General features: G+C 41.1%; 2 protein-coding genes and 1 non-coding gene across 3 annotated transcripts; 2 read left to right on the top strand and 1 right to left on the bottom strand.

Annotated features, from left to right (window-relative positions):
* The first annotated feature begins 307 nt into the window (after nucleotides 1-307).
* stx11a (syntaxin 11a) lies at nucleotides 308-4,986 on the top strand. Its single transcript, XM_085441471.1, has 2 exons — nucleotides 308-538; nucleotides 1,683-4,986. The coding sequence occupies exon 2, from the start codon at nucleotides 1,688-1,690 to the stop codon at nucleotides 2,567-2,569; it is 882 nt and encodes a 293-aa protein (XP_085297597.1). The 5' UTR covers nucleotides 308-538; nucleotides 1,683-1,687; the 3' UTR covers nucleotides 2,570-4,986.
* trnal-uaa (transfer RNA leucine (anticodon UAA)) lies at nucleotides 3,792-3,874 on the top strand. Its single transcript has one exon. It is a non-coding gene; the product is annotated as a tRNA-Leu (tRNA).
* Nucleotides 4,895-10,583, bottom strand: fbxo30a (F-box protein 30a). The gene is made up of 3 exons (XM_085441469.1): nucleotides 10,415-10,583; nucleotides 7,490-9,539; nucleotides 4,895-7,385 (listed from the first exon to the last, which is right to left on the bottom strand). Exons 2-3 carry the CDS (start codon nucleotides 9,500-9,502, stop codon nucleotides 7,182-7,184), a joined length of 2,217 nt encoding a protein of 738 aa, XP_085297595.1. The 5' UTR covers nucleotides 9,503-9,539; nucleotides 10,415-10,583; the 3' UTR covers nucleotides 4,895-7,181.
* Between the last annotated feature and the right edge of the window lie 2,900 nt (nucleotides 10,584-13,483).

Genomic DNA, 13,483 nt, shown 5'->3' with positions numbered 1-13,483 from the left:
AGGTTAGTGTTGAACTTCTAATCGCGTTTTTATGTTAGTATAATAAGATGAATTTCTTTTTTCGTGCTTCTTGTATTCTTTTCTATCTTCACAGCGAAGAATTTAAACTAAAATGAAAATGACTGAGATTCGTGGTCGACTCGTGAATCTAAAAGGTTTTTACAACACAAAACCTTTATTGCGCAAATTCCAAATGCGCAGGATTTGACATAAAAACCACCATATATAATGACTGTGACTGACCTACACCTCCTTCCTGGAATCAAACCCGAGAAGCCGTGAAATGTGTAAAGGGGAAAAGGCGTTATCTTCCGCATTAATACCCGCTGCAGGGTATATGGGCAGTGTAATGTCAGCGTGTCACTTGTAATGTATAGGACGTGATGCAAGACCTCCTTCAAAAATACCAAGTTGACTCTGGTACATGTTGAAATTTGCATTTATAACCGAGACAAAAAAGAGGAAATGAGTCTTTCCGTACTCGCCCCTTCTGCTTTTGGGACTTTGATTCTCTAGTATCGGTGGAGGACACAAAAAGGTAGGCTGTTTGCGCCTTCTGTTGTACTCTCTATATAGATATAGGCTCAGTAATCGATACATAGGTGTATTGTATCATACAGGTCGATTTCTGTATCAAAAGATTGCTTTCGAGCTATTCTGTTTCCTCCCGATCTCACCTTATCACGGGAGAGGATGCTTTGCGCTTCTCTGATGTGGTTTTTTCACTTTAGTGAGGATTTTTAACATTATCTACATCACAGTGCACCTCAGGAATGGATTGGTTTAGCAGGAAATAACCGCTTCCTGAAGGACAGGAACTTTTAAAATAACTTCTATCTCATGATGATGAGAGTGATACAGCTGAGGAAGTAACTCACCAGTTTGCTTTTGAGGACTTTTCACTGACCTACAGCCACCTTGGATTGTACATCAAAAGCTGTTATCGTTATCTAAAAGTGAGACTTAACATTTATTCCTTAATGTTAATAATAACATATCAAAAGAAGAACTCAGTGTGATACCAGCCCCTCCTTCTCTCTGTTAACAGGAGGTTTCAGTGCAACATTGAAAGGAAATGACCAAAGAACATGACCCATCTTATTTGCTATCCAATATCCAGTTTCATTCTGTAAGGGACCGGAGGTTTTCCACACATTAAAAAAAAACTGTAACTTAACTTGTGTAGCTTTGCATGATTCACATTTCAGAATAATCTCAAACATTTAAGTTAACGTGTCAAATAAGTCCTCTCTCTTTATGGCCACCGACCTTTACTCCAATTTTCTTCTGATTAGCTGAAAACAAAGGGCTTGAATACAGATGGGTGGGGCTTCTGTGCTCAAGGCCAGAGAGCTGTGTGCCTGAGATGACTATGTTAAGGATATATGTAAAAAGTAAATGTAAAAAGTGACATCATATAGAGCTGAAAGTAGAAACAACAGTCCAAAGCCTGGTTGTTTTCTTGCATGTGCTGACCTCACTATTTGAAACTTCTGCTATGTTTAATATGAACAGTATACATGTGACAGGAAATAAGATGAAGAGGAGCAAAGCCAGCAAAATAAAGTTGTGCCATTAGAATTTTTGATATTAGTTTTTTATCTAGTTCTTCACCACAGAGTAAAGAGTGCGTTTCCCACAATTCCATTAGCGAGGTGAATAAATGTCTATGACTCTTGCAGGTAAGATGAAGGACCGACTGACTGAGCTGCAGGCCTTCACGCCTGCAGAGCAGGAGTACAAGCCCACAGAGAACGAGAGACTCGCCGGTGAGGATGAGGAGCCTCTCGAGCAACACGCCATTGTGTTTGAGGGTGAGGACATGATGGATGGCATCTACAAGGATGCCCAAGCGATGAGGAAGGAGATCCAGTTGCTCAGAATGGATGTGAAACGTCTGGGGAAGCAGAACACCAGGTTCCTCACATCAGTCAGGAGGATCAGCAGCATCAAGCGGGACTCCAACGCACTGGGACGAGACATCAAGGCCAGAGGGGAGTCCATTTATAAAAAGCTGGAAAAAATGGGGAAGCTGAGCAAGGAGCTGGAGGAAGTCCACGGAGTTACATCAGCTTTGGCTCGCATGGTGCGCTCGCAGTATGTGTCTTTGACCAGTGCCTTCCACAGTGCCATGTCTGAATACAATGAGGCTGAAATGGCGCAAAGGGAGAATTGCAAAACCCGCATCCAGAGGCAAGCAGAGATCATGGGCAAGGAGGTAACCAGGGAGCAGATAGACGAGATGACTGAGACGGGCAAGTGGAACGTCTTCTCGGATAATCTCCTGCTGGAAGGGAGGACTGCCAGATCTGCTCTCAACGAGATTGAGAATAGGCACAAGGAGCTGCTGGAGCTGGAGGGCCGCATCAGGGACATTCATGACCTTTTTTTCCAGATGGCGATGCTGGTGGAGCAGCAGGGCTGCATGCTGGACAACATAGAAGCAAATGTAGGGGCAACAGAGGACTATGTAGCCAAAGCTTCAGCGCAGATCAAGCAGGCTAAGATATACAAGAAAAGCAATCCATGCAAGAAGCTGTTTTGTTGTTGTTTCCCGTGCTGTAAATGAGGCGCCACCAGTTCCCACCCCCTACCAGAACATTTGATTCAAATCCGCTTTCTCTGCAAATGTTTCCACATGAAAGCTTTTTGCTGCTCTAGATGTGTCCAGATATCACATTCTGGTATCATTTTCTTTATTGAGTTGATATCAACTAGTCAGAGTGATTCAAACCACATGCACATATGCAAATATATACAGTGCGATGATGGTAGTTACATTTCCTGATTGCTACTGAGAACAGCTTATGCATACATGACTGCTGTAAAAACATCGAAATTATTATTTCATGTGACTTGCAGCTTTGTTTAGCTTTTAGCTTTGTACAGTCTGCAATATTTAAGCCCATAAAGTATGATTTTATTTATAAATAAATGCCTTGGAGTGGCTATATTTGGACAACTTGAATGTGCATCTACAGCTAAGCTTGGAACCGGTACTTGCTATAGACGTGTTTCTTATTGCAACCATTGCTTCACAAGTGTGTAGAAACACTGATCACAGCTCAACCAGCAATTGTGGTTAGCTGGGGAGGCAAGTTAGATTTGTGAGGATTGTGCAACTATATGTTAGCCACCCCCATGTATATCATCACCAGCTACAAGCCAAGGCTGTGCTTTTCCTCCACGTGTTGCTTCACATAAAAAAACACAAACACACAAATATCTGTGTGTCAGCTCCACTTTAGAAAGTCACTGATTTTGTTTATCACTGCCAGACAACCAACGTCACCAAAGCCAGTGAAATCTCTTTAACAGGGCAGTTTGCCTGACTTAATGCGGTGTTTGCACAGGTAATGTTACAGGAGAAACAGAACAGAATGGCAAACTAAACAGGTCAGAGGACTTTCTGTTTGCACAGGAGGCCTATCTCACTGCCCTTTGTGATGGTAGTAAAATTTAAAAACCCTTATTTCCCCGTGCCTCTGGGCCAGCCCATCCCTCACTGGGGGAATCCCAGTCATCAGCTGGTAAACTGAGGGTGTTGTGACTCAGACTGCTGTGTACCTGTGGGAGTTTTCAGACTTAACTGCCTCTGCTCTGTGTTGAAATGAGTTTCAGGGCTGCAATGATTGCACTTCCTCAGCAGTGCTGTGCGGTTTCTACTGGGGGCATTTACCGACAAAAGCGTGTTTATTTGAACTGTGGCGTCACGCCTCTGGTAGCTGTGCGTGCTGGAGTCACACGGCTTTATCTGATGTGAGCCATGCGCTGATTGTGCACGTGCACTCACCAGGATGGCCGAGTGGTTAAGGCGTTGGACTTAAGATCCAATGGACAATAGTCCTCGTGGGTTCGAACCCCACTCCTGGTAAAAACGGAAGTTTTAACCGATGTTTGGAGGAAATGCGTGCAGTCTTATGCACTTGAGGGCGACTTTACTCTTCATGGTCAGCCTTTCTGCGCTTAAGCTCCCACAGTAATAATTGTCACCTTCCTTTGAGATTCCTGTTGCGAACCCATTGTTTGCCATTGCTTTGTCTGTTTTTTTCTTACCACGCATGTACTCTGGTTCAGCTAAGAAACTAAGAGAGATTTTGGATAATTACAAGGGGCACGCCTCACTGCCTCACTATAGATTTGAGACTTAACAGGTATTTGATTACACAGTGTGGTCCAAATGTAAACAAAACGGCAGTACAGTAGCAGATATTAATATTTAAATATTCAAAAGCCCCTAAAAAGCAGTAGTTGATGCTTTCTAACAGATTTACAAATGCTGTAACAAAAGGAGACGTAATTGCAAAGTAACATGCACGTGAAGAAGCTTTCATCATTGCCATTCTTCAGTGACGCTTTTATTCAAATATTTGAAACGAAGTCAATGATGAGGACTTTTATACTTTATTTTCTCTTCATTCTTATCTTGAATCAAAACCCACCAACCGGGGACCAACAGCTAAATCACATCCTGGCTCATCATCGCAGTGGAAGATGTTATGTACCAAGAGGCCTATTTATATTTCCTGTGTGGACGGTTTCGCACCCCTGATGGTGAAGGTCTGTTTATGTGGTGCCATCTAGCGGTGAGGGAAATATTATTTCACAAATGCTGTATTATTGTTTTCCCAGTTTCACAGACACTGTATTAAATCTCTCAAGACTTTGCTGGCACTAAAAGAAGACAATGTGTCCTATTTATATTCTTCTGCCTTTGCAATGGGTCAAAACGAAGGAATAAAACACAAAGATATTAGAGTACAGTTTGAAATGGCTTTTGAACCAATCATATGTAGACTAAGTGGGTCTGAAGAGAACATCTGTTAGTGTACACCTGATCTAAATATACAGACATACCTCTGATAGATACTGAAAAAGATTAAAAGTCGAAACATTTAAGAACTCAAGAGTCTCTTTATTAAAATGGACCAAAAGTCAAACAAATGAAGTTGGCATACTGTGGTGAAAAAAACAAAACAAAACAAACAAAAGAAAAAAAAACCCCCATCAGCAGTGATAATTTAACCCAAAATACTGATACACTCCAGGTGCAAAGACTGCAAAACAAAAAGTGATCTGGAGACCTCTTACATGCATGAACATCCACAGAATAAAAGCCTGATTTGCATGCTCAGTTCCTCATTCAACTCACTCGGACAACTTTAACGCCAAAGAGTTAGTGCATCTCATCAGGTTTTGTTGATTTCATTCTTTCTGTCTCTCTTTCTATAATATAAGAAAGGACATAAAATGTACTAATATTAATGCGTGGTGCCTGAGAAACAAACTGTATAAATTAGCCTGTAACTGGACTGATTACATGCAGAACAGGAAGGAGTAGCATTCTTGCTGCTTCAACAAAGACAACCTGTCAAATTTAGGATTTAAATTTTACAGTACATGCCGTCATGTGCAAATCAGTAATTCAAATCCAGACCTAACAGAGGCAGACTTGCATTTCTTAAAACAAAAAAAAAAATAATAATAAATGTACCAGTACAAAAAAAACGAAGAAAAAAAAAGAAATCACACAAACTGAAAAAGACAGTTTAGTTTTGACACAGCTTGGGCTTTCCTACATCCAAAAGAAAAAGAAACACACACCATACCCATATTTCATCACTAACTAATGACATGTCTGTCATTTTAAACCAGTTTCAAAAAGTTTTTGAAGATTTCTTTCTATATATGGGAACTACAAGTTTTGTTACATCAAATTTCTTAATTCAGACAAAAATAAATAAATAAATTGTTCAACAAGCCCAATCATGAAGATTTATAAGTTTAAAAAAACCAAACAAAACCTTACTGATAAACATGAAAACCATGTTATTTCAGCACTGCAACTCACACCACTATAATACTGAAACAGTTCCCCACGGATCCTGTAATAATAAAGCAGCTGACCAGCTGTCGTGGCATTTTCAGCAATTTTCTCAAATACACTACGGTGATATGAAGCTTCATGATACGACCCTGAGACACCAACAATACGTGAAAATAGCGGACATGTAGTGCCAAAAAGAAAAAAACAACTTGAAAACCATGATAAATAGTGAATATGAACATAGTTAATGGTGCTTATTAAAGGAGGGAAGTGTGTGCCCGTTATTTTTCCTAGAACCTGGCCTGCAGGATTTGTTGAGGTCTGACACTGAGGGGAAGGAAACCACGCTTCCTGCTAACCAGTCACTGATGATTCACCAGGTACATTCATTATTTGACTTCGCTACATTTAGATTTTTGAAGAAAAGAACCTCTAAATAATTGCTGGTTACTTGTCAAAATAGCTGGTAAAAAAAAAAACCCCACAAGCCAACCGTGGCTTAAAAAACAAACAGGAAAAAAAAAAAAATAGTACTGACACTCAACTGGTAAATAGTGTTGCTTCATGTCTCTGTACCCTGACTAACAAAGCCGCCTCTTAGTCAGAAGTGTGAAAAAAAGTTGAGGGTGGACCACTGTTGTGACTGCTAAAACATGCCAAAAAAAAAAAAAAAGGTGTGAGCATGCTCATGCTGGTGCAGTTCAATAATCCTGTAAAGTGGAGCACAGACGTTTGGTCAATGTGAAAATGTAGAATTAACGCTGTGAAATCTGAGTTCTAAGCAGTACACACATAGTCACTGTAGGTATCTAAAGAAGATGTCAAAGCGTTCTAGGTAGCAGTAACTGTTCTAGCGTGAAGCAGTGGAGAAATCTCACAGATGTTCTGAACGACCTCATGGCGAGAAAAATCAAGTGTATCTCAAGTTAAGGCTCTACTCTTACCAATGAAGCACGGTACTGACTTTTTGATATAAAAATTGTTTAAAAATTCTACACCAAAAACATTCGATATTTACACAGTGTCAGAGTAGGTAAAGATACAACTTCAGTACACCAGGATTAATATCAGAGAGGAAGATACAACGCTAGAACTTCAATTTGCTTTTTTATAGTCCTGATGTGTGACTGCAGCAGGTCAGCCTCAGCTGAAGTATATGCCAGCTCACTACTGGCTTTGTCTTATTTGAGGGATTGAAGACTGTTTCCACTGTGTAGCAGAGAACCACAGGTAAAGTTCAACCAGGAGTTGTCTTTCTGAGGCCGGAAGAGTCGTAATGTCTGTAAACACTGGAGGAAAAATGTGCATTTGAGTTCTATAGGACCCAGAGGAGTCTGAAGGATGACCTCACCGTTTATGCTACTGGTTTGAGAACTGAACGTAAACACCTCCCTTCCTTTGTGAGCTCTCTGGTGAAACACATGCATGGCAGAGGGATCGCCTCCTCCCTACGAGAAATTGTGTTAAATTTGCATTTCTTGAGGTGATCAGCCATGCTGGCGATGTTTGCAAATTTCCACTCGTTCACTGTACCAAAGGCTGTGCTGAATCGCCACACCTGAACAGAAATAGGAAAATTTGTTTATTTTCATGTGCTGAGCACAAGACAGACAAGTGAAATTTGCTCTCAGCTGTCTTTAAAGAGTGTGCAAGTGGACAAACCTTGTTTGTGATCTGCCATGAGGGAGACCCATCAGCACGCCGTTTCTTCTCCCACAGCAGAACAACCATGCCACGCATCTGCAGCAGGCTGGCACACACATCTCTCATGATGCGGGACACTCTGGAGAGCTGGCACAAGCTAAAGCTGTCCAGAAAACTTGCTATGTGCTGCAAAACTTCAAATGGAAGACTGCTGAACTGGTCACACTGAGAGCTAAACTGGCAGTTCTTTCTTAGGCGCGTGTCCCCAGTTTTCAACGGCAAACCAGGCTGCACCCCGAAAGAACCCAGGTGCCTGTCGTGGATGATCCGGAAGCCCTGAACAGATGGACAAAATCGTCTTTGGGAGTAGGTGCAGCCGTAGTAGGCCAAGGGGCAGCGCTGCTCCATCCAGCCATTGAGTCCAGCATGAATATCTCCATGAACATTTTTGAAATGAGATGAGAATTCATCTCGTCGGAACAGCTGCCCACACACAAATGTGAACATGGAGCGCTGTTTGGTTTGGTATCGGGCCACACATTCAAGCACTAGGTCCAGTCTGAGAGTGTGGAAGGGGCTGGGGTTGGAAAGCTGTGGACTGGCGTGATCGCAGGCTGAAGCTGAAGCAATATCCCCCACCATGGTGTTGGTTGCAAGAATGGCAGAAGGGAAGGAGAATGTTTGCGTACCAAAATCAATGTGGTAGCCATCAACAAACCTGCTGTCTGAGATTCCTCTGCCTCCTGGAGAATCGCCAAGGCAAAAAAGCAAAGCTGCAGTGATAAGGTCAATGCCATGGAGGCCCATGGGGTCATCTGCTACCTCCAGGTCAGATGTGTCAACTGCCTTGTCCTCCATCTTCGCTCGAAACAAATAAGGATCTGACAGCAGGGCCCGACGTCCATTAAATGTAAACATACTTATTCCTCTAAGCACTTCTACATTCTGTAGCTTACGCTCCAGGCACCTGTACCTGAGTTCAGTGGGTAAGTGTTGCAAGAAGTTATTTCTCACATGATCAGACAGTAGGAATGGCATTGGAGGTGCAAGTGGTTCTTGTTGAGGCACAGGAGGTTCCAGTGCTACAACAGGCATGTAATTCTGAGGCATCTCTGGCCAGACAAGGTTGGAATCATTTATCGGTTCATCAATGTCGTCTTCCTTCTCATCAAAAAGCAACTCAACAAAATCATTTTCTTCAACCCAGTTGATACCATCTTCTTCTCCATCGTCTATAGCAGCGCTCTCCACTCCGCCCACCGCTCCCAGCTCGCACTCTGAATCAGAGTCACTTTCTTGCATATCTACATTCTTCCCGCCTTCAGCAACATAAATACCATGGCTATCACCATTTTCTCCATTATGGAGTGCTCCACTCTTATCAGTCTTTTCACCATTTAAGTTTCCAACAATTACATTAATGTCCTTGGAATTAGTGAGGATGTCCAAGGCAGCAGCTAAATTTCTCCTCGTCTCCACTGAAGCCCTGTACAGCTCATTAAAGGGCTCTTCCTCCATTTCCACTGTTGCATTACCTAACACTGTCTCTGGTAAACTTGATGCTGTGGCCATTTTATCACTTTCATCTAATTCTTTATCTCCATTCTTCGACACAGTGGTCGTGACCTTAAGGGACTCTAACAGCATCCTTTGATCCTGCAGAGCCAAAGCCATGTCTAACTGCTCCACCTCATCGAAGTCTTTGCTCAAGTTTTCATAGGACTTGCGATCAGCATAGCTGACAGGCCAGCGGTTCCACTCCATAGTACAACATACTATACTTGCAGGACACGTCTCAAGGTGTTGTGCCATCCTGACCCTTGCAATAGTGAAAGGGCAGCCAAACCCACTGTTGAGGCAAGGGAGGCGTTCATAGGGACACAGCAGACGATGTTCCTCTAGTTTGCACGAGTGAAAAACTGCCCCACAGACAAGAGGACAGCCAATGAGGTCACAGGAAACACCTGTCTCTGGTCTCACCATGCATCTTCTATTGATGCATTTAAGGCAGTGGGGGTGTAGAGTCTCCATTTTTTCCCCTAATGATAGCTGGAGAAGGTGTCCAACCCTGAAACAAAATGATAAATAGATTTATTTTGTTGAGAAATCTCACACGTCATGGTAACACCCCTGTTTTTAGGTTTAACTGGAACAAAACATGTCTAGGGTTACATTATACCATCTATGCAACCATTTAATAGCACACGTGCCTTCAAAAAGCCCTGTCACCGATTCCCTCCACATGCACTGTAAACCTTTACGCTATTCAGTAACATTTCACAACACCCATCTTAGGTTTCATGGTCACACCAGTTTTTCCAGGACTTTCAAGGCAAGCCTGAACCCTGACCTTTAGGCCCTGTAACTTGCCCTTAGTTTTTCAAGGAATTCTGGTAACAAGTAAAACAAGAACAGCGAACAATTCAACCTGCCAACCGGGTGCAACACAGCCACCAAAATACTTCTGAATTATAACGCCGGGCTTATTTGGTCATGCTGCTTGTGTAGGGGATTTGTGGGATAATGAACGCAAGCTAAGAGGACAACAATCATATTAAAGACCCACAACAATGCTGCAAGCCCTAACAATGCAGTGCAACAAAGAAGAGCTATTATTCAAGTCTTTAATGCCTTGGCCGGCGACCGCTGTCTAAATTACGCAAGCACAACTGGCTAAAAACACAAACAAAAACACAGCAACAACTCCTAACACATCAATCCATCAACAGATTACATGTTAACAACATCCAATTGCAGCTTGGCAAGTATGCATTTACGTGTCAATGTATAAAGTTAAAGAATGACAAGCTAAGTCACAAAACTTTAAAAATCTTAATAAGTAAACAAAAGAACATCAACAACATGACTAGCCGGTTAGCGTTAGCGGCTACACTTTGTTAGCCTAATTAGTTAGCTAGCTCACAGCTTCTACAAACAACTTACCCGAGTCGCTGGGCTCTCCGAGTGTGCTTTATTTATATTGTCTAACTTTTAACAGCTCCGTCGATGCCTGCAGTACGGAAACTGTGACTACACAAACACCCCGCGGTATTAAATGTGTTTAAATCTTCTTATGAATTGAACAGGCTGCAGCTGCTTCCTCGCTGCTCGGGGTCAGTCGGAGTTATGTTGATCCTGATACTGCGGCGCAGTACTACGTCATCACGTAAACCGGCCGGTGTCCCGGTCATATTTAGGTTTATGGAGGCAGACCTGAGAGCACTGAAATAAACAGAGTGGGAAAACCCCCGAGGGCAGTTTTACATCTATAATCACTATTAGGGTGCTTATGATGCAGTCTGGGAAATTTAATGGGAATAGACTCCTGAGATAATATTAATTAGCTACCCTTAATTAATATTTTCCTTCCAAGGAGACAGTTTCCTGTCATTTTTTAAGTGGTCTCCAGCAATAGTTCTTCTGGCTTTCTAAAGGTCTTTCAAAGTATTTCTTTGGACATTTGTTGCCTTTTCACTAATTTTCAGAGGAATGTTTTTATTTTTGTTAAGCTACTTAACACTGACCTATGAATCATACCAGCATGACAAGGCACTTAACTCAAGGAGTGAACCATTGTTCTGACACACTTCGTTACTAGAAGCCTGTGGCAAAAACACATAATTTGTTCCAATTTCTTTTTTGAATCTACAGAAAGTCAAAGACAACATGATATAATGGGCATAAAATACTACTGTTGAACCAACAAGGTGATTCCCAAAGAGCCATTAACTGAAAACGTAGCTCATATCATAGCTCATATCTATCTAGACAGCATGGTGTGCGGTGTGTCCTTAAAAAAACTTAAGGAAACTGGACAAATGGAGGACAACAGAAGAAGTGTCAGGTATAAAATCTGTCTGCAGCTGGCACAGAATTGGCACAGAATCGGAAAGTTATGGCTTTAAGAAAGAGGAAAAAGCTTATTAAAGACCTGAGAGATGCATCTAACTCTACTATGCACCAAATCATCATTAGACATGGTCCTAGTGGAAGGGTGGCTGTGAAGAAACCATTCTTATGGAGGTAAACTGGAATAAAAGGCTGCAAACTTTCACAACAACTTGACTGAAAATCAGTGGCAACAAGTCTGATAGTGTGGTGAATCAAAATCAGTATGTGTGGGAGGAGGGCAGGAGAGGTACACTGCATACAGAATACTTATATGCTGCATTTCTATGTGTGTTTGTGCATGATTCATAATTAGTTTAATCTATTTCCCATTTTCACAGCAAAAACATAAAGAAATGAGTGGTGGCTCTAGACTTTTGCATGGTACTGTATGTAGGCATACAAGTAAAAATCAGAGGATGCTTAAAAAACTCAGAAAGACTAATTACATTTTTATGCATAAAGATAAAAAGACTGGGGTAAAATTATAACTTATCCTATCATAAATAAGTCTTTCCCTTCTGTTCGAGAAGGTAAAGCAAGATTTGGAGAGATGGAATTCCCTACCTGTTTCTTGGCTAGGACGTATAGCTTTGATTAAGATGAATATTTTACCTCGATTGTTATATCCTGTCCAAATGATTCCGGTTATATTTTCAAATAGAGTGATGAAGGATCTGAATAGTTGGCTAAGCTCTTTTATATGGAGCAAACGTAGACCAAAACTTAAGATGGCTACACTGCAGCTCCCAGGTTCAGTAGGAGGTCTAGATTTACCAAATATTAGAACATATCAATTGAGTACTCACATGAGTTATATTCATGACTGGGTCACAAATAATTCACACTCTATCTGGTTGGGGATTGAAACCTCTCTTTCAAAGTATCCATTAAGGGACCTATTGTTTTTCAAGAACTTTAAAGATATTAGATTGAGCTGTGATAATCCAGTCACACTTAATACACTTAAGGCCTGGCGGTCAGTATGTCGAATTGAGGGAAGGTTGAAGCTAACATCTATGTTTACTCCTATTGTGAATAATCTTGACTTTCAACCGGGGATGTTTGATATAGGTTTTAAGGAATGGAAGAACAAAGGAATTCAGAGACTGAGGGACTTATTCTCCGATAATGTAGTTATGCCATTTGACCAAATGGTTGAGAAATATTCTCTCCCCAAGCATGACTTTTTCCGTTACTTACAGATAAGGCATTATATTTTGCATAGTACTAACTTTAGTGAGAGTCATGAAGTCTCTCCTGTTGAAAAATTATTATTTTTAACAGACAAAGAGGTACCTGTGAAGATATTTTATAAGGCTTTATATTCTGTACTCTCAGGGACGTCACAGAGGCTTAAAGGCAAATGGGAAAAGGAATTAGGTATAGTAATTGATGATGAGGAGTGGGAAGATGTCTGGAGTTACGCCAAATCAATATCAGTTTGTAATCGTACCAAAGCAATACAGTTAAAAATTATACATAGAATGCACATATCTATGTTTCGCAGACATCAATATAATCCTACCCTTTCACCCATGTGCCTTAAATGTAAGACAGTAATTGGTACCCTAACTCACAGCTTCTGGTCATGTTTGAAATTGCAAGAATATTGGTCTAATGTGCTATTTGAAATGGAGAAGATTTTCGGTTGTGAATTGGAGATGGACCCTCTGTCTCTCATACTTGGCCTCCCCAGCCGGCGATTAATATCCAAGAATAATATGAGATTGTACTGTGTTCTCACCTATGCGGCAAGGAAGAATATACTACTCCAATGGATTTATGAAAAAGTACCAACTATTAAAGGTTGGAAAAGAGTAGTGTTGGATTTAGTGCCACTGGAATATCTTACATGTATATTGCATTCAAAAACAGATCAATTCTTTAAGGTGTGGGAACCATACTTGAACTACGTGGAACCTGATGTTTCTAATATTATGTTACAAGGATTCTCTTGAGTGTTTAAACTGTAATGGAACTGAGCTGTTTTTTTTTTTGTGTTTTTTTTTATGTGTTTAGTTATCAGTTTGTTTGTTTTATGTTTGTTTGTCTGTTTGTTTATTTTTTGGTTTTGAATTGTACACTGTATTATGTTATGTAATTATGTACTATTTGTGAAAA

Source organism: Copadichromis virginalis, linkage group LG19 (genome assembly GCF_057382275.1).
Source record: "Copadichromis virginalis isolate Kocher_CV1m ecotype Utaka linkage group LG19, C_Virginalis_male_GT1.1, whole genome shotgun sequence".
NCBI lineage: Eukaryota > Metazoa > Chordata > Actinopteri > Cichliformes > Cichlidae > Copadichromis > Copadichromis virginalis.
This window is presented reverse-complemented; position numbering and strand designations above follow the sequence as displayed.

Coding starts and splice junctions, on each gene's coding strand:
- stx11a (XM_085441471.1), top strand. CDS start 1,688: ATGAAGGACCGACTGACTGAGCTGCAGGCCTTCACGCCTGCAGAGCAG.
- fbxo30a (XM_085441469.1), bottom strand. CDS start 9,502: ATGGAGACTCTACACCCCCACTGCCTTAAATGCATCAATAGAAGATGC. Junction 7,386..7,489: donor CATGGCAGATCACAAACAAG/GTTTGTCCACTT, acceptor ATTTCTGTTCAG/GTGTGGCGATTCAGCACAGC.